Source organism: Aquarana catesbeiana, linkage group LG03, assembly GCF_042186555.1.
Source record: "Aquarana catesbeiana isolate 2022-GZ linkage group LG03, ASM4218655v1, whole genome shotgun sequence".
NCBI classification, from domain to species: Eukaryota; Metazoa; Chordata; class Amphibia; order Anura; family Ranidae; genus Aquarana; species Aquarana catesbeiana.
Window position 1 is genome coordinate 703,139,848 of NC_133326.1, and position 21,485 is coordinate 703,161,332.

Consider the following 21,485-nt stretch of genomic DNA (forward strand, 5'->3'; position numbering starts at 1 on the left):
GTGACAGCTCTTATATAACTGAGGGGCAGGGGGGCCCTACGCCATTTTTTAAAAATTTTGGCACAGGGTTCCCCTTAAAGTCCATACCAGACCTAAAGGGTCTGGTATGGATTTTGGGTGGGGACACCTACGTCATTTTTTTAAAATTTGGCCCAGGGCCTGGTAATGGACTGGGGGATCCTATGCTCTTTTTTTCAATGAGTTTTATCTATATTGCCGAGTACCCAAATTTTTCCTGTCATTTTGCTGTGGTGCTATTCTAAACACGGGAAAAATGTGTCACTTTGCAGGCATACTAAAGACACCCCCCAGGCACGATATTTAAAGGAATATTTCATTTTTATTGTTTCACTTTAAGCATTAAAAAAATCACTCCTCCCGAAAAAAACAGCCATAAAAAAAAAAAAAAAAAATTGCATTGATACATGTCCCCTGGGGCAGGACCCAGGTCCCCAAACACTTTTTATGACAATAACTTGCATATAGGCCTTTAAAATTAGCATTTTTGATTATTCATGTTCGTGTCCCATAGACTTTAACGGTCTTCGTGTGTTCTGCTGAATTTTTTGCCTGTTCGCATGTTCTGCTACGAACCGAACAGGAGGGTGTTCGGCTCATCTCTACTGATAACTAATGAAGAGAATTTATAATCAGCATATATAAAATTAGAGCAGCAATATTTGTACAAATTTTCAAAAAAGGTCCAAATAAAGAACGGTAATAATAAAATCTTCTCCACCCCATAAGATCAAATCCTCCACCATGATGTTCAAAGGAAATCCCAAAGTACAATGGTGTCACTTTTAGTCAATGAAGTTTCCACAACATTAGTGAGACTTCTGTGACCATCAAAGTGAATCCCCACAACTGAATCCAAAACTTAGCAGAAGGTTGGAGGTGAAAGCCTAGAAGTCAGTGTGAGTGTGTATGGTCCAATCCTCATACAGGAAAAATGAATGGATCACACCACCTCATCCACTTCTCATGTAACTTTTAGTAATTAGGATCCATAAAAATGAGAAAACCTCCAATAGTGTAGATGATCGATCGTCTTTTATAAAGTGATCTAATATTAATGATTCCAATAAAGAGAAATGAGTTCCATTCATATAGAGAATAGTAACATTCATTCCTGGTGAGAAATTCATTTTCTTCTGGTAACATTATTCTCTTCTTCTACAGATTGGGTAATAATCACCTGACAGACAGTTCCTGCCCCCACCTGGCATCTGGAATAAGAAATAACCAGACACTGAGGATACTGAACCTGTCTGGGAACAATCTGGAGGGTCCTTATTTCAGGGATCTGATGAAAGCTCTGACAACAAGCCGGATAGAGGAATTACTGTGAGTATAACAGGACTGACTGAGACAAAATTATTCTGGGACAGTTTTATATCTAAACCACATAAATAATATAGAAATATGAGAATGTCATCAAATTCCATTTTTGGACTCCATAAGGCTCCATGCACTGTGGGCTTAAAAAATGTCAGTTCCCTTGGCAGAAAAAAACTTTCATATAGCGAGTTTATTGTGCAAAATTTAGACAAGTTTAGGAGCATTTTGCGTTTTTTTTCTGCCAGGAAGCTCCAATCAGAAGTGTGAAGCAGAAGAGTTTTATTTTTCCTGCCTCTAAACATTGAGCGGGATGGGGGGGGGCGTGACCGGATGAGGGTGTGGAAGGAGTGTGGAGCGGAGCGAGTAGTCTGCTGAGAGTCTCTATACCCCACTGTCTACCTGCTGATATCGGTGTGTCGGAGCGCTTGGCCGGCTGTCACTGTTGGGTGGCCTGTGCCTGGGTCCCGGTGTGGCCGTGCAGGGCAGCAGATGAGGAAGACGGAGAAGCCGGTGCCAGTCACTAGAGCAAGTCAGCTGCGCTGTGACGCTCTCACTGGAGCCGCGGCAGGTACTGTGCCTGCGTACCCGGAAGTCGGCGGAGAGGCTCTCAGTGTACCGCTACGGAGCGGCGAGAGAGGAGGAGAGGTGGAACGGTTGGAATTGAAAGCCGGTGGTGAACCTATGCTGATGCTAAACTGCTCATGATACACCGTGGAGGCCGGTAAGGAGCTGGACGCTGGGTCCTGGGACTTTGGGGTCTGGAGCAGGTGAGCGGGACCTGAATGAGGGTTTTAATCCTCTCAATTAAGCACAGTTCATTGTGCCTGGCTGAAAGGCAGAAGGTTGTTACCCTGTATTGTAACAGGGGGACGGAGAAGTGAACGGGCAGTTGTGACTAGGGATGAGCCGAACACCCCCCTGTTCGGTTCGCACCAGAACATGCGAACAGGAAAAAAGTTCGTTCGAACACGCGAACACCGTTAAAGTCTATGGGACACGAACATGAATAATCAAAAGTGCTAATTTTAAAGGCTAATATGCAAGTTATTGTCATAAAAAGTGTTTGGGGACCTGGGTCCTGCCCCAGGGGACATGGATCAATGCAAAAAAAAGTTTTAAAAACGGCCGTTTTTTCAGGAGCAGTGATTTTAATAATGCTTAAAGTCAAACAATAAAAGTGTAATATCCCTTTAAATTTCGTACCTGGGGGGTGTCTATAGTATGCCTGTAAAGGGGCGCATGTTTCCTGTGTTTAGAACAGTCTGACAGCAAAATGACATTTTGAAGGAAAAAACTCATTTAAAACTACCCGCGGCTATTGCATTGCCGACAATACACATAGAAGTTCATTGATAAAAACGGCATGGGAATTCCCCAAAGGGGAACCCCGAACCAAAATTAAAAAAAAAAATGACGTGGGAGTCCCCCTAAATTCCATACCAGGCCCTTCAGGTCTGGTATGGATATTAAGCGGAACCCCGGACAAAATTTTAAAAAAAAATGACGTGGGGTTCCCCCTAAATTCCATACCAGACCCAAAGGGGAACCCCGAACCAAAATTAAAAAAAAAAATGACGTGGGAGTCCCCCTAAATTCCATACCAGACCCTTCAGGTCTGGTATGGATTTTAAGGGGAACCCCGCGCCAAAAAAAAAAAGGGCGTGGGGTCCCCCCAAAAATCCATACCAGACCCTTATCCGAGCACGCAACCTGGCAGGCCGCAGGAAAAGAGGGGGGGACGAGAGTGCGGCCCCCCCCCTCCTGAACCGTACCAGGCCACATGCCCTCAACATTGGGAGGGTGCTTTGGGGTAGCCCCCCAAAACACCTTGTCCCCATGTTGATGAGGACAAGGGCCTCATCCCCACAACCCTGGCCGGTGGTTGTGGGGGTCTGCGGGCGGGGGGCTTATCGGAATCTGGAAGCCCTCTTTAACAAGGGGACCCCCAGATCCCGGCCCCCCCCGTGTGAAATGGTAAGGGGGTACAAAAGTACCCCTACCATTTCACTAAAAAACTGTCAAAAATGTTAAAAATGACAAGAGACAGTTTTTGACAATTCCTTTATTTAAATACTTCTTCTTTCTTCTATCTTCCTTCATCTTCTGGTTCTTCTGGCTCTTCTGGTTCTTCCTCCGGCGTTCTCATCCAGCATCTCCTCCGCGGCGTCTTCTATCTTCTTCTCCTCGGGCCGCTCCGCACCCATGGCATGGGGGGAGGCTCCCGCTTTTCTCTTCTTCTTCATCTTCTTCTCTTCTTCTCTTCTTCTCTTCTTCATTTTCTTCTCCGGGCCGCTCCGCATCCATGCTGGCATGAAGGGAGGCTCCCGCTGTGTGACGGCGCTCCTTGTCTGACAGTTCTTAAATAACGGGGGGCGGGGCCACCCGGTGACCCCGCCCCCCTCTGACACACGGTAACTTGACGGGACTTCCCTGTGACGTCACGGGGAATGCCACAGGGAAGTCCCGTCATGTCCCGTGCGTCAGAGGGGGGCGGGGTCACCGGGTGGCCCCGCCCCCCATTATTTAAGAACTGTCAGACGAGGAGCGCCGTCACACAGCGGGAGCCTCCCTTCATGCCAGCATGGATGCGGAGCGGCCCGAAGAAGAAAATGAAGAAGAGAAGAAGAGAAGAAGAGAAGAAGATGAAGAAGAAGAGAAGAGCGGGAGCCTCCCCCCATGCCATGGGTGCGGAGCGGCCCGAGGAGAAGAAGATAGAAGACGCCGCGGAGGAGATGCTGGACGAGAACACCGGAGGAAGAACCAGAAGAGCCAGAAGAACCAGAAGAACCAGAAGATGAAGGAAGATAGAAGAAAGAAGAAGTATTTAAATAAAGGAATTGTCAAAAACTGTCTCTTGTCATTTTTAACATTTTTGACAGTTTTTTTAGTGAAATGGTAGGGGTACTTTTGTACCCCCTTACCATTTCACACAGGGGGGGGGGCCGGGATCTGCTGGTCCCCTTGTTAAAGGGGGCTTCCAGATTCCGATAAGCCCCCCACCCGCAGACCCCCACAACTACCAGCCAGGGTTGTGGGGATGAGGCCCTTGTCCTCATCAACATGGGGACAAGGTGTTTTGGGGGGCTACCCCAAAGCACCCTCCCAATGTTGAGAGCATGTGGCCTGGTACGGTTCAGGAGGGGGGGGCGCACTCTCGTCCCCCCCTCTTTTCCTGCGGCCTGCCAGGTTGCGTGCTCGGATAAGGGTCTGGTATGGATTTTTGGGGGGCCCCACGCCGTTTTTTTTTTTTTTTTGGCGCGGGGTTCCCCTTAAAATCCATACCAGACCTGAAGGGTCTGGTATGGAATTTAGGGGGAACCCCACGTCATTTTTTTTTTTAATTTTGGCCGGGGTTCCCCTTAATATCCATACCAGACCTGAAGGGCCTGGTATGGAATTTAGGGGGACTCCCACGTCATTTTTTTTTTTTAAATTTTGGTTTGGGGTTCCCCTTTGGGGAATTCCCATGCCGTTTTTATCAATGAACTTCTATGTGTATTGTCAGCAATGCAATAGCCGCGGGTAGTTTTAAATGAGTTTTTTCCTTCAAAATGTCATTTTGCTGTCAGACTGTTCTAAACACAGGAAACATGCGCCCCTTTACAGGCATACTATAGACACCCCCCAGGTACGAAATTTAAAGGGATATTACACTTTTATTGTTTGACTTTAAGCATTATTGAAATCACTGCTCCTGAAAAAACGGCCGTTTTTAAAACTTTTTTTTGCATTGATCCATGTCCCCTGGGGCAGGACCTGGGTCCCCAAACACTTTTTATGACAATAACTTGCATATTAGCCTTTAAAATTAGCACTTTTGATTTCTCCCATAGACTTTTAAAGGGTGTTCCGCGGCATTCGAATTTGCCGCGAACACCCCAAATTGTTCGCTGTTCGGCGGACTTGCGAACAGTCAATGTTCGAGTCGAACATGAGTTCAACTCGAACTCGAAGCTCATCCCTAGTTGTGACATATTTGACCAGTATATTAACTTCTTAAACTGCTGAACATGTACTCCGGCCGAGTGGAGATTGCAGGGTTGTAGTTAGTTCCCTGCATTAAAGAGACAGGACCTGCCTGTGTAACCCCGGTTAACTTTTTTTTTTCCCCTGCTGCTACCCGGCTTCCCTCGTGCCCTATTTGTCCCCTTCTGGTAGTGTTGGGCACCCGGGCTCATAAAGGCAACAATGGCAATGTCAAGGAGGAGAGGGGAGGAGCCAGTCAATATGGAAAATTTAGGGCCCCAGTCATTACGATCAGCAAAGGAGAAGGGGAACCAGGCGGCAGCAGCGGCAGCAAAACTGGAGAGGTTTGCACATACCCCTGAACAGACCCCCACTAAGAACGGGCAATCTTCGCAACCCAAGACCACCGGGGACAGGAAAAGTCAAGGACAGGCATCTTCAACCCCAGCGGGAGCAGGGCATAAAAACCCGAATGTTAATAAAGGTCCAGGGGCAGGGGAAAAAGCTCATTTACCACCACCAACAACCATCTCCGTCACAGAGGTAGAACCTACCCTGAGGGAAGTTTTACAGGCGATCAATTCTTGTAAGGCATCAGTGGAGGGGTTAAGCTGCCAAATTAAAGAGGTTAAAGATGAACTACTAATAATAAAGCAGGAGTTGCAAAAGGCAGTAGATAGAATAACTGGTTTGGAGGGAAGAGTGAGTCAAGTGGAGGACGGTGTTTTTCCCCTACAACAGGATGTTAAATCTATGAAGGAACAACTGGGTAGAATTAATGAAAAAATGGACGAAATGGAAAACTGTCTGAGAAGGGACAACATAAGAATAGTGGGTCTCCCAGAGAGATGTGAAGGGCAGAGTCCCATTGCCTTTTTGGAAGGATGGCTCACAGAAATATTTGGAAGGGATGCATTTTCCCCACAGTTTGCAATTGAGAGAGCCCACCGGGTCCCCTTCAGGGCTCCGCTCCCTGGAGGGCGCCCCAGGTCCTTATTAATGAAATTCCTGAACCACTGTGACAAGATAATTCTATTGCGTAAAGCCAGAGAGAAGGGGCTTATTTTTTACAACGGAGCAAAGGTTTCATTCTTTGCGGACTTTTCACCGGAGCTGCAGAGATGCAGGGAAGGTTTTGTGGAGATCAAACGCACCCTACAAAAATTTGAACTCAAGTACGCCTTACTGTACCCAGCCAGGCTACGGGTTGAGGCAATTGGAGAGGTTCTCTTTTTTGATTCCCCGGTGGGGGTAACCCGCTGGTATGAAGAAAACAAACAGAGACTGAAGCCCAAAGAAAGGAGCCCAGAGTCTTAGGATGATTGATAGGAAGATAAGAAGATCTGGACTGTGGGAAGCGATATGAACTTGGTATAGAGAGTAAGAATGAGGTTGTATGGTAGAGTAGGAATGGGGGATATGGAGGATATTATATTTAAAATTTTGCACATGTGGTTGCTAAAGGTGGAGGGTGGGGGGGAATGTTTGGAAGGGTTATTTTGAAAGGAATATATGAGGTGGTCACGAATAGAGCCCCAGGGGCAAACCTGGTAAGGTGGGGGAGGGGGGGGGAGGGGTGGGAGGGATGTGGGGGGGATTGGTGGGGGGGTGGGGGGGTTGGGGGGGTTTGGTGGGGGGGAGGTGGCGGGGGGTGGAGTGGGAGAGGGGTTGTAAAATTATTTCTAAGAGAAATTAAAATGCACATAGCACTTGGGAGGGCAGTTAGGGGGGGAGGGGGGATGTAGGATTAAGCACATGTGTGGTAAAGCTAAACACTATGAGAAAGGGGATATTTAGAACGTTTACTGGAATGGAATATAATAGTATGAAAGCCCTATGGGCTATAAAGTACGGGGGGTAACTAAGGGAACACGTTTTCTTTTTTTTCTTTTCCTCCTATTTATGTGTAGTGCACAATATGGTATTAATAGAGGATTTTCACTTTAGCTATTTTATGGGTTCTTTGGGAGTAGGGATGAGCTTCGAGTTCGAGTCGAACTCATGTTCGACTCGAACATTGGCTGTTCGCAAGTTCGCCGAACAGCGAACAATTTGGGGTGTTCGCGGCAAATTCGAATGCCGCGGAACACCCTTTAAAAGTCTATGGGAGAAATCAAAAGTGCTAATTTTAAAGGCTAATATGCAAGTTATTGTCATAAAAAGTGTTTGGGGACCCAGGTCCTGCCCCAGGGGACATGGATCAATGCAAAAAAAAGTTTTAAAAACGGCCGTTTTTTCAGGAGCAGTGATTTTAATAATGCTTAAAGTCAAACAATAAAAGTGTAATATCCCTTTAAATTTCGTACCTGGGGGGTGTCTATAGTATGCCTGTAAAGGGGCGCATGTTTCCTGTGTTTAGAACAGTCTGACAGCAAAATGACATTTTGAAGGAAAAAACTCATTTAAAACTACCGGCGGCTATTGCATTGCCGACAATACACATAGAAGTTCATTGATAAAAACGCCATGGGAATTCCCCAAAGGGGAACCCCAAACCAAAATTAAAAAAAAAAAATGACGTGGGAGTCCCCCTAAATTCCATACCAGGCCCTTCAGGTCTGGTATGGATATTAAGGGGAACCCCGGCCAAAATTTAAAAAAAAAAATGACGTGGGGTTCCCCCTAAATTCCACACCAGACCCTTCAGGTCTGGTGTGGATTTTAAGGGGAACCCCGCGCCAAAAAAAAAAAAAAAAACGGCGTGGGGTCCCCCCAAAAATCCATACCAGACCCTTTTCCGAGCACGCAACCTGGCAGGCCGCAGGAAAAGAGGGGGGGACGAGAGTGCGGCCCCCCCCCTCCTGAACCGTACCAGGCCACATGCCCTCAACATTGGGAGGGTGCTTTGGGGTAGCCCCCCCAAAACACCTTGTCCCCATGTTGATGAGGACAAGGGCCTCATCCCCACAACCCTGGCCGGTGGTTGTGGGGGTCTGCGGGCGGGGGGCTTATCGGAATCTGGAAGCCCCCTTTAACAAGGGGACCCCCAGATCCCGGCCCCCCCCTGTGTGAAATGGTAAGGGGGTACAAAAGTACCCCTACCATTTCACTAAAAAACTGTCAAAAATGTTAAAAATGACAAGAGACAGTTTTTGACAATTCCTTTATTTAAATACTTCTTCTTTCTTCTATCTTCCTTCATCTTCTGGTTCTTCTGGTTCTTCTGGCTCTTCTGGTTCTTCCTCCGGCGTTCTCATCCAGCATCTCCTCCGCGGCGTCTTCTATCTTCTTCTCCTCGGGCCGCTCCGCACCCATGGCATGGGGGGAGGCTCCCGCTCTTCTCTTCATCTTCTTCATCTTCTTCTCTTCTTCTTTTCTTCTCTTCTTCATTTTCTTCTCCGGGCCGCTCCTCACACATGCTAGCATGGCGGGAGGCTCCCGCTGTGTGACGGCGCTCCTCGTCTGACAGTTCTTAAATAACGGGGGGTGGGGCCACCCGGTGACCCCGCCCCCCTCTGACACACGGTGACTTGACGGGACTTCCCTGTGACGTCACGGGGAATGCCACAGGGAAGTCCCGTCATGTCCCGTGCGTCAGATGGGGGCGGGGTCACCGGGTGGCCCTGCCCCCCGTTATTTAAGAACCGTCAGACGAGGAGCGCCGTCACACAGCGGGAGCCTCCCTTCATGCCAGCATGGATGCGGAGCGGCCCGGAGAAGAAAATGAAGAAGAGAAGAAGAGAAGAAGAGAAGAAGATGAAGAAGAAGAGAAGAGCGGGAGCCTCCCCCCATGCCATGGGTGCGGAGCGGCCCGAGGAGAAGAAGATAGAAGACGCCGCGGAGGAGATGCTGGACGAGAACGCCGGAGGAAGAACCAGAAGAGCCAGAAGAACCAGAAGATGAAGGAAGATAGAAGAAAGAAGAAGTATTTAAATAAAGGAATTGTCAAAAACTGTCTCTTGTCATTTTTAACATTTTTGACAGTTTTTTTAGTGAAATGGTAGGGGTACTTTTGTACCCCCTTACCATTTCACACAGGGGGGGGGGCCGGGATCTGGGGGTCCCCTTGTTAAAGGGGGCTTCCAAATTCCGATAAGCCCCCCGCCCGCAGACCCCCACAACCACCAGCCAGGGTTGTGGGGATGAGGCCCTTGTCCTCATCAACATGGGGACAAGGTGTTTTGGGGGGCTACCCCAAAGCACCCTCCCAATGTTGAGGGCATGTGGCCTGGTACGGTTCAGGAGGGGGGGGCCGCACTCTCGTCCCCCCCTCTTTTCCTGCGGCCTGCCAGGTTGCGTGCTCGGATAAGGGTCTGGTATGGATTTTTGGGGGGACCCCACGCCGTTTTTTTTTTTTTTTTTTGGTGCGGGGTTCCCCTTAAAATCCATACCAGACCTGAAGGGTCTGGTATGGAATTTAGGGGGAACCCCACGTCATTTTTTTTTTAAATTTTGGCCGGGGTTCCCCTTAATATCCATACCAGACCTGAAGGGCCTGGTATGGAATTTAGGGGGACTCCCACGTCATTTTTTTTTTTAATTTTGGTTCGGGGTTCCCCTTTGGGGAATTCCCATGCCGTTTTTATCAATGAACTTCTATGTGTATTGTCGGCAATGCAATAGCCGCGGGTAGTTTTAAATGAGTTTTTTCCTTCAAAATGTCATTTTGCTGTCAGACTGTTCTAAACACAGGAAACATGCGCCCCTTTACAGGCATACTATAGACACCCCCCAGGTATGAAATTTAAAGGGATATTACACTTTTAATGTTTGACTTTAAGCATTATTAAAATCACTGCTCCTGAAAAAACGGCCGTTTTTAAAACTTTTTTTTGCATTGATCCATGTCCCCTGGGGCAGGACCCAGGTCCCCAAACACTTTTTATGACAATAACTTGCATATTAGCCTTTAAAATTAGCACTTTTGATTATTCATGTTCGTGTCCCATAGACTTTAACGGTGTTCGCGTGTTCGAACGAACTTTTTTCCTGTTCGCATGTTCTGGTGCGAACCGAACAGGGGGGTGTTCGGCTCATCCCTATTTGGGAGTTATAATGGGTAAGAAGGTGTTACTTTCTGGCACAAGACAATGTACCAAGTTTAAGGCGCCCATTATTTTTGGTTCCTTAGAGGCCAGCTCTCGCCTGTTGCTTGTTTGATGCAGTCTAAGGTCCTTAAAATAGGCTCCTGGAACGTTCGGGGGATGGGGAACCCAAACAAGAGGGCTGCCATTTTTTCGTTATTGGAGTTAGGGGGGGTGGGTTTGGTCTGCCTACAGGAGACTCACCTGACAAAGGACACGTTGACTCGTCTACCAAGTAGGAGGTTTCAGGCCCAATACCACTCGGTTTACTCCTCTTACTCTAGGGGGGTGACTATATTGGTAACAAGAAGTGTGATGTTCTCCTGTAGGCAGACCAGGATAGATAGCTTGGGTCGCTATGTTTTTTTATATTGCTCTATTGAAAATAGAATGTATGTCATTGCCAACATTTATATCCCCCACCTTTTAAATTGGAAGTGTTATACAACCTGTTGGAGTTTATGTTGGATAAAACAGACACCCCGGTGATAGTATTAGGGGACTTTAACGAGGTGCTGAATAGAGAGCTGGACAGATATCCGTCGAGAGTCCAAGCAGACAGTTTAGCAGGGGGCCGGTTGGGCCAATTCTTAGAGGAGGCAGGTCTACTGGATATTTGGAGGGCTCGGAACCCTGGAGTAAGGCAGTATTCCTGTTTTTCCGCCTCCCACTCCACCTTTTCCAGGATTGATATGACCCTGGGGAACATGGAGGCAGTACCATTAATAAAGGATGTAGTATATTATCCAAGAGGGATCTCGGATCACTCCCTGATGGTGGCTTCAGTGGGCATAGGGGCCAGGGAGGCTAGAAGGTTTTGGAAGCTAAGCCCATATTGGTTGGAGTTAATGGGGGAACCAGAGAGGATAATAACAAAGTTAGAAGACTTCTTAAAATCTAATGAAGGCTCAACTACAGTGGGTGTACAATGGGACACATTGAAGGCATTCCTCAGGGGTATTCTAATTCAGGGGGTGGCAGGAATTAAAAAGAGGGCAAAGGAGTGGGAGGAAGGAATCAGGAGGGAATTGGAGGTGGCAGAGAAGCAATTTATAGAAGATCCTACTCCAGAGAAGCAGAAATGGTGGGAGGAAAAACAGGAGTCCTATAGAGCAGCAGTCCTGAAGAGGGGTGAAAACAAACAACTTTTCCAGAAACAACGGACCTTTGGGGAAGGTGAAAGTGTGGGACGTATGTTGGCCTACCTGGTAAAAACCAACTCCTCCTCCTCGATGATCCCGGCAATTAGGACTCCAAAGGGCGAGATATCCTCTCAGAGTCTAGAAATCACAGGCGTATTCGAGAAGTATTACGAGAAGTTGTACAGGTCACAAGGGATCGTCGAGGAGAAGGACATGGAAATTTTTTTTAAGGATATAAGGGTCCCGATGGTTACTGAAGAGGATAGAGAGGGTATAGATGCACCAATTACACTAGCTGAAGTGCAACAAGCTGTAAAAGGGATGGTAAACCAAAAATCTCCAGGACCGGATGGTCTCCCGGTAGAAACCTATAAGCAGTATGGGAAGATCCTCCTGCCAGAATTACTGAAAATACTGAACTGGGCTCTACAGGGAGGATGTTTGCCTGTTTCGATGTCCAAAACAGATATTGTCCTGCTTCATAAAGAAGGGGGTGACCCACTGGACCCGTCGGCATTCAGGCCTATATCCCTGTTATGTACAGACGCCAAGATCCTGGCAAGGGTGCTGGCTGCCAGGCTTAATAAAGTTATGCATAAACTTATCCACGTGGACCAAACGGGATTCATTTCTCATAGAACCACGAGCATGAACATCAGGAGGGCTTATATGAACCTTCAGACCCCGACAGAGAATATGGGATCAAGAGCAGTATTATCGCTGGACATAACCAAGGCCTTTGACAGTTTGGAGTGGCCCTATCTCTGGCGGGTGTTGGAGGAGTTCGGCCTGGGTCCTGTCTTTAGAAGGTGGATAAAAATATTGCATAGTGGCCCAAGCGCAAGGGTTAGGGTTAATAAAGACCTTTCAGGGAAAATATGCTTAGAGAGGGGAACAAGACAGGGGTGCCCCCTGTCCCCCCTGCTTTTTGCCCTTGCCATGGAGCCACTAGCAATTCATATAAGGTCCAGCTCAAAGATCGAGGGGTTCGTAAGAAGAATAGGAGAGGAGAGGATTGCCCTGTATGCCGACAATGTTTTATTGTTTTTGGGGGATACGGAAAGCTCTCTTAGGCAGGTAATGGATATAATGGAGAAGTTTGGCAATGTGTCGGGACTATTGGTGAACTGGAGGAAGTCTGCACTATTGCCACTAGATACACCCAAGGGTCAGGACTTATTGGGAATCCCATACCTAAAAGTAGTTTCAATGATTCGTTATTTGGGTATAAATATGTCAAAAGATCCCAATCAGTACATTGTAGATAACCTAGTTCCATTACTGGTCAAATTCGAGCGTAAAATTGACATCTGGAGTCGGCTGCCCCTGTCCGTAGCAGGAAGGGGCAACTTAATTAAGATGGTCTGGTTGCCTCAATTGTTGTACTTGTTACACAATTCACCAGTGTGGGTGAATAAAAAGTGGTTTAAAAAGATAGATTCACTCTTTAGGGAACTGTTATGGAGGAGAGGGAAGGCCAGGATCAGCCTTCAGAACCTACAGCTGCCAGTTAAAGAAGGAGGAATAGCTCTCCCGCATCCGAGGTGCTACTTTTTGGCGGCACAGCTACAGCATGTAGGGGGTGGATATGCTGATAGAGGTTTGTTAACTCTGGAGGCACCTCATAAAACCGTAGTGGAGGCACTGGAGGCAGACTCATTACCTGGTAGCGGTCCCACAACCAAGTTAATAACAAAAGTTTGGAAAGCAACTAAGACCTTAATGGGATATGCCGGGTTTACAGAATTTGCTCCCCTCTGGCACAACAGAAACCTACAGGAGATTGTGGCTATGGGGGAATTTAAGGAATGGGTGAGGTGGGGTATAAATAGACTGGCCCAACTGTATCGAGGGAACGTATTGAAAACCTTTGAGGATCTTCAAAAAGAATATAGTATCCCAAAACAAACATTTTTTAGGTATTTACAACTGAGAGCGGCTCTGGAGGTACAATTTAGGGTAGGTCCCCCAGTTTGGACAGATGCTGTACTGCTACAGAGAGTGATTAGACCCGGGCAGATGAAGGGTTTTATTTCCAGAATATACACGCAATTATGCAAGGAAGCCATCGTTAGTCCAGAGCACCTCGGCTGCAGGGAGGGGTGGGAGAAGGATGTGGGAAAGTTAACCGATACACAATGGAGGGAAGTTTTGGAGGTGGGGCAGGAGGTTTCAGTTTCACCTGCACAGAGACTCTCTCACCTAATGTTGCTACATAGAGCATACTACACCCCAAAAAAACTATTCCGCTTTGGTGTAAGTCCTGATGCCAAATGCCCCAGGTTTGGGGAGGAGGGTGACCTGATACATATGGTATGGAGGTGCCCTAAACTGGTACGGTACTGGTTGGGGGTTGTGGGCGCTATTGGAGACAAGTGGGGGATTCTTTTAGAGGCAGATGTCAGACTCTGCATTCTTGGATATAGGGTATGGAGTCTGGAGGAGACAGCGGTTAAGATAGCGGTTTTGAGATGCTTATACCAAGCTCGGAAGCTTATTATGCAGAGATGGCAATCAGCCCTCCCCCCAGCAGTCGATGAGTGGGTTAAAACAATAAACGACGTAATATGGAAGGAGAGAGCCCTATATATCAGAAGAGGGTGCCTTAAAAAATTTAAAAAGATGTGGAACCCCTGGTTAGTAAGCGTAGGGTGTCAGGAATAAAAGGGAGGTTCTGGTTTAGGGAGGGACGAAAGCAAGGGGAAGAGGGGAGGGTATGGGGGAAAATAACTACCTGTCGTCCTAATGTACCATATGAGGCTAGCTGTTGGATAAGATATGTAGATGTAATAGGAGTATGGAGTGGAATGGCTGAGGGTCACATGGTCTCTCTTCCAACAGAGTATGTATACTTGAACTTGCGGATGTTTTTAACATGGTGTATGTAAAGTTAAGTAATGTTAATAAAGATTATTTAAAGGAAAAAAAAAACATTGAGTTCAAAATATGTCTGTAATTGTCCCAATGTGTATGTAGACATAGGAGAACATGGAGCTGCTTCTACAGGCAGAACACAAAACTCCTGTAGTAGCAGCGATTTTTAAGCTAGTGTGCATGGAGCCTAAATATCTAATCCTGGACTGTTACACTATATTACCAAAAGTATTGGGACGCCTGCCATTACACACACATGAACTTTAATGGCATCCCAGTCTTAGACCGTAGGGTTCAATATTGAGTTGGCCCACCCTTTGCAGCTATAACAGCTTCAACTGTTCTGGGAAGGCTGTCCACAAGGTTAGGGAGTATGTCTATGGGAAAGTTTGACCATTCTTCCAGAAGCACAATTGTAAGATCACTGATGATGGATGAGAAGACCTCGCTCGCAGTCTCCAATTTAATTCATCCCAAAGTTGTTCTATCGGGTTGAGGTCAGGACACTGTGCAGGCCAGTCAAGTTCCTCCACCCCAAACTCGCTCATCCATTCTTTATGGACCTTGCTTTGTGCACTGGTGCGCAGCCATGTTGGAACAGGAAGGGGCCATCCCCAAACTGTTCACACAAAGTTGGGAGTATGAAATTGTCCAAAATGTCTTGGTATGCTGACACTTTAAGAGTTCCCTTCACTGGAACTAAGGGGCCAAGCCCAACCCCTGAAAAACAACCACCACATCATAATACCCCCCTACACCAAATGATATGGAGACTATAAAATTGTTATCATACATGAACTCAACGTCTGATTTTCATTTAATAAATATGGTCTTCATCCAAAATAAATTGTAAGAGCAAGGCTATGCATGCTCAGAAATAAAATAATACATACAAAACTATTCAACACATTATGTCACTTCTGAAGTTGTATTCTGTTGGACGAGAATTTTCGTATGGTGAGTAATCTCTTCACTTTCGATATGAGACTAGCATGCAACAGTAAGCCAAGGGGCAGAGCCAATCGGAGCAGACATGCCTGCCTGAAGCTCTGTTCTCTGAGAGAACGATAAAGCCGAATAACGGCGGGCGTTTGCCAAATACCCGCACATAAAATCTATCAATTTGTGCCCACTGCACTCCTGAATTTGGTGGTCTTGGTCCCAGTGTTGCTGGACATATGGGTCCCAAAATAAAAAAAAACAGCACGGCCACAAAGCACGGCAATAACGGCACTGCAGCAGTCTGCCTCGGGTACCTCCAGTGGTGATGATATCAACTTAAAGGCATATACTCTTACACAGACTGCGCCATATGATTCTGAAGTACTGTCAAGTCTGTAGTGTGAAGCCGGGTTGCTGAGAGGGCGCCCCTTGCGGCTGAGTGCAGCACGTCCCTGGATTTGGGTACAGGGAATGCGATGCACAGAGGTGCACGGGTTGCCAGGAATACTGCAAGCTGGCTGGTTGGCTGTAAGTAGCTAGAGTGCGTTGTGGCAGCCATGCGGAGAGAAGTCTTGAACGGTAACAGCAGGGTAAACCAGGAACAGGGTCCGCAGCCAGGCCAGGGGTCAGATACCAAAAGACAGTCCGAGAGAGGTACAGGAACAAGCCGGGTCATACACAGAGGGCAGAAGATCGGAGAGTAGTCAGCCAAGCCGGGGTCAGAGCGAGGAGATAAACAGGAACACAGGTCAAGCCGGGCAGAGGTCAAGCAAGGGTCTTCAGAGTATACAAGGCACAGGAACACAGGAGCTGTTTGATAATCCAGCAAACTGCAAGTGTCAGTGGCAGGTTTAAATAGGCCAGAGGGGTGTGCCTACAAGATCAGGGCGTGCTCACTAGACTCGCCTGCCACCATGACGGTTACTGGCGGAATTGCCCACAACACGACCATTTCCCTGACATTGTCCCCCCCAAGGGGCAACCTCCGGATGCCCAACCGGGCCCATCTTTCGGGGTAACGAACTCGGAATCTCTGCAAAAGTCTAGGAGCATGTATATTGGCTGCAGGTTCCCAAGAACTTTCTTCTGCTGGGTAACCCTTCCACTTTATAAGAAATTGAATGATCCTACCTCTCCGGCGGCAGTCCAGGATGGCCTCAACTTCATACTCTGTTTCATCCCCCACAGAAACTGGAGGCGGAGGATCTTCTTTCCTTCCTGAAAAAGGACTAGAGATAACAGCTTTAAGTAAGGAGACATGAAACACAGGGTGCACTTTATAAGAACTCGGGAGTGACAGTTCAAAGGCTACTGGATTGATCTCCCGTCTAATCTTGAATGGGCCAATAAATCTTGGTCCCAATTTCCGGGAGGGACAAGGAAGTTTAAGATTTGCCGAGGAGAGCCAAACCTCATCTCCAACCTTAAAGCTAGGGCTCTCCCCCCTCTTTTTGTCATATTGTTCCTTGTAGTCCTCTTGGGCCTTTTGCATGGTTAACCGGAGAGTTTGAAAGTTAGTCTGAATGGATTTTATCCTGTCTTGAACTGCTGGAACTGAGGTCTCTGGAATGACATTAGGTAGAAATGAAGGATGGAACCCATAGTTGGCCCAAAACGGTGATTGATCGGTGGTTGAGTGTACTGAGTTATTGTATGCGAACTCCGCACAGGGGAGTACCAAGTACCAGTCATCCTGGGAAGTGGAGCAAAAACAGCGTAAATATTGTTCTAAGGTCTGATTAGTCCTTTCAGTCTGACCGTTGCTCTGGGGATGATAGGCAGAGGATAGGCAAACTTCAATAGACAAAACTTTGCAGAGCTCTTTCCAAAATCGGGAAGTAAATTGGACCCCTCTATCAGACACAATGCTGTCAGGAAGTCTGTGAAGTCTGACTATCTCTCTTATGAAGGCCTTTGCTGTGTCTGCAGCGGAAGGAGTACCTATCATAGGCACGAAGTGTGACATCTTGGACAGACGGTGTACAACAACTAGAATCGTTGTGAATCTTTCAGAGGGTGGCAGCTCTACTATGAAGTCCATAGATATATTCCTCCATGGTTGTTCTGGTACCGGCAAATGACGTAGCAGACCCCAAGACTTAATGTTGGACCCCTTGTTTCGCTGACAGGTAGTGCAGGAGCTTACATACCTTTTGCAATCAGTTTTCAAGGTAGGCCACCAAAAGGATCGCTGAATAAGATCTATAGTTTTCCGTACACCGAAGTGGCCAGCAAGTTGATGATCATGTAAAGTTTGTAAGACCTGGATTCTGGCTTGTTGTGGGACAAAGATCTTGTCCTGATACCAGAGATACCCCCCCTGGCTTCTTAAAGAGGAAGTCTCTGGTTCCTGGCATTGGCGGGAGGCCTGTTCAAGAGAAGACCTTAGATCAGGTTGAATCAAAAGAAAGTTCTGTGGAGACAAGATTGTACTGGATGTTGTTTCTTCTGGGGTATCAGGAAACATTCGGGATAAAGCATCGGCCTTGCCGTTCTTGGAGCCAGGGCGATAGGTGATGTGAAAGTTGAATCGTGAAAAGAACAGAGCCCAGCGAGCTTGACGGGGTCTCAGGCGTTTGGCAGTGCGGAGGTACTCGAGGTTTCTGTGATCGGTGAATATCATTATTGGGTGCGTGGCTCCCTCAAGAAGGTATCTCCACTCTTCTAAGGCTGTCTTAATGGCCAGAAGCTCACGATCACCTACGTCGTAATTCCTCTCGGGCTGGCTCATTTTCCGGGAGGAGAAGGCCACAGGGTGCAGCAGCGACTTGGGTCCCAGGCGCTGTGAAAGTACTGCTCCTGTAGCTACCTCTGAGGCATCAACCTCTAAAATATAGGGCAGGGCAGGATCGGGGTGTCGAAGAATTGGTGCAGAAGTAAACAAAGACTTCAGTTTCTCAAAGGCAGATTGGGCTTCGGAGGACCACAGGAAGCGAACATGTAGGCGGGTTACTTGGGTTATGGGCGAGATGATGGAAGAAAAGTTCCTTATAAACCTTCTATAGAAGTTTGCAAACCCTACAAACCTTTGTACACCCTTCTTGTCTGACGGAGTTGGCCAGTCTAGGATTGCCTGCACTTTCTGTGGATCCATAGCTACACCACCGGTAGAGATGATGAGCCCTAGGAATTGTATGGATTTCTTTTCAAAGTCACACTTTTCTGCTTTCGCGTAAAGTCCGTGTTTTCTTAGTGTGAGTAATACTGTCTTTACGTGAGTCCGATGGAGCTCCAAGGTGGTTGAGAAGATAAGGATGTCATCCAGATAGATGATGACGAAGTAGTCAAGATATTCCCGGAAGATGTTGTTTATGAAGTGCTGGAAAGTAGCCGGGGCATTACAGAGCCCAAACGGCATCACCAAATACTCAAAGTGCCCGAACCTCGTTCTGAATGCCGTCTTCCACTCATCGCCCTCACGGATGCGAACAAGGTTGTAGGCACCCCGGAGGTCGAGTTTGGTGAACACTTGGGCTGAACGAAGTCTCTGGAAGAGTTCGGGGACCAGTGGGAGTGGATATCGGTTCTTTATGGTGATTTTATTTAATTCCCTATAGTCCACACATGGTCTTAGAGTCTTATCTTTTTTTTCAACAAAGAAAATGCCGGCACCGGCAGGAGAAGAAGAAGGGCGAATGAAGCCCTTTGCCAAATTTTCATCTATGTACTGTCGTAGTGTCCCCAATTCCACTTCAGAGAGGGGGAATATACGTCCAAATTGAACTTCGGCCCCTGGAAGCAGCTCGATAGGACAATCATATGGCCGATGTGGTGGTAGAACCTCTGCCTTTTTCTTATCAAAAACGTCCAGGAATTCATGGTATGCCTGGGGTACATCCTGGTTGGTGGAGGATACCGACTGGACTGTCAGACAACTGGTGGTATCTCTGGATTCAGGGATGAGGCAATGTTGTTGGCAATAGGGGGAAGTGAACAGGACTTCCTTCTTGATCCAATCGATCTGGGGGTTATGGGCTTGGAGCCAAGGGATACCCAAGATAATTGGAGACATAGGTGAACTCAAAACTTCAAAACGTATGAATTCCCGATGGCCATCGGGAGAGGTAATAAGGAGAGGAGAAGTCTCTTGAGTAACAAGGTCGGAGTTAGGTAGGGTGCCATCTGCTAAACGGACTTCCAGACCCTGTTTCTTGTGGAGGAGGGGCAACCTAAGGTTCCTTGCCAAGTTCAAGTCCATGAAGCAACTGCATGCTCCAGAGTCGATTATAGCCTGGAGCCGGATCTCTTCTTCTCCCAACTGCAGTGAAATGGGAAGAACGAGTTGTGAGGGAGAAGTCCCAGAAACCTGGAAATAGGTAGGTGGCTTCTTGAACTTCCTGGGACAGTCGCATAGAAAATGTCCATTTCCTCCACAATAGAGGCAAAGATTGGCTAGGATACGACGACGTCTTTCATCAGGAGTTAGTGCGGAACGTAACAGGCCAATCTGCTTGGGAACTGATCCAAAGGTGGGTGTACTGGCGGGTCTGCAGGTTCGTGATCGTTCGGACTGTCTCTCCCGCAAACGTCGATCCAGTTCGATGGATAATTGGATGAGACCCTCGAGTGTAGTGGGAATCTCGATCCTGGCCAACTCGTCCTTGAGGGATTCGGAGAGTCCTAGACGGAACTGGTGTAGTAAAGCTGCCTCATTCCAGGCTGTGTCTGCGGACCACCGCCGGAAGTCCAGGGTATATTCCTCTACTGGTCGCCTACCCTGCTGCAGAGAGTGCAGAGCGGCTTCAGCGGTGGCAGTACGCTGGGGATCCTCGTAAAGCTGTGCCATAGCTGCCAGGAATGCATCCACCATGCAAATGACTGGACTCTTTTGTTCCCATAAGTTATGGGCCCAGGCCTGAGGTTCATCGGACAGCAAAGAGATGAGGAACCCGACTTTAACAGTCTCTAAAGCAAAAGTCCGGGGTTGCAGGGCTAGGTACAATAGACAGGCAGTCTTGAATGATCTGAACTTTTTCCGGTCTCCGAAGAATCGCTCCGGAACGGGAACTCGGGGTTCTGGAGGCGGGAACATCATCAAGGGAGCCGCAGAGGTTTGTTCGTGAGCAGGTGACTCTGACAGGTGTTGCAACTTATCCGTTAGTTGCAGATAACCTTCCTGTAATTTCTGTACTGCTTGGGTCAGAGTGATGGCTTGTTGGCACAAAGTCTCTAATGGGGACGCACCTCCGCCGGCCTCAGTCATGGCTGGATTATACTGTCAAGTCTGTAGTGTGAGGCCGGGTTGCTGAGAGGGCGCCCCTTGCGGCTGAGTGCAGCACGTCCCTGGATTTGGGTACAGGGAATGCGATGCACGGGTTGCCAGGAATACTGCAAGCTGGCTGGTTGGCTGTAAGTAGCTAGAGTGCGTTGTGGCAGCCGTGCGGAGAGAAGTCTTGAACGGTAACAGCAGGGTAAACCAGGAACAGGGTCCGTAGCCAGGCCAGGGGTCAGATACCAAAAGACAGTCCGAGAAAGGTACAGGAACAAGCCGGGTCATACACAGAGGGCAGAAGATCGGAGAGTAGTCAGCCAAGCCGGGGTCAGAGCGAGGAGTTAAACAGGAACACAGGTCAAGCCAGGCAGAGGTCAAGCAAGGGTCTTCAGAGTATACAAGGCACAGGAACACAGGAGCTGTTTGATAATCCAGCAAACTGCAAGTGTCAGTGGCAGGTTTAAATAGGCCAGAGGGGTGTGCCTACAAGATCAGGGCGTGCTCACTAGACTCGCCTGCCACCATGACGGTTACTGGCGGAATTGCCCACAACACGGCCATTTCCCTGACAAGTACACTTTGAGTATTTGGAAGATTCATCTCAGAACTAAATTACCTCACCAGTTACACTGAAACAAATAGAAAAAATGCTTCAAAAAGCATTGAAAAGCACCTCTGACCATATTACTACTAGTCTTACCAAGGAAATAAGAGAGCTGGGTCAGCGCTTATCCACATTTGAAACCAGAGTAGATGACTTAGAAATTAACAATGTAGAATGCTATAATGAAATTGACAACCTTAACCACTTCAGCCCAGGACCATTTGGCTGGCCCAAGACCAGAGCACTTTTTGCGAATCGGCACTGCGTCGCTTTAACTGACAATTGCGCGGTTGTGCGATGTTGCACCCAAACAAAATTTATGTCCTTTTTTTCCCACAAATAGAGATTTCTTTTGGTGGCATTTGATCGCCTCTGCGGTT

The 21,485-nt window shown here is 47.6% G+C and overlaps 1 protein-coding gene across 2 annotated transcripts in view; it reads left to right on the forward strand.

Annotated features, from left to right (window-relative positions):
- LOC141133608 (NACHT, LRR and PYD domains-containing protein 3-like) overlaps window positions 1-21,485 on the forward strand; it is a 219,622-nt gene that overhangs the window by 133,752 nt on the left and 64,385 nt on the right. The window contains exon 10 of one of the 2 annotated variants that reach the window (XM_073623084.1): window positions 1,183-1,347. The exons of the other annotated variant lie outside the window; for it this stretch is intronic. Within the exon in view, the coding sequence (XP_073479185.1) occupies window positions 1,183-1,347 (165 nt within the window). The remainder of the gene's footprint in view (window positions 1-1,182; window positions 1,348-21,485) is intronic. 2 annotated transcript variants of the gene reach the window in all.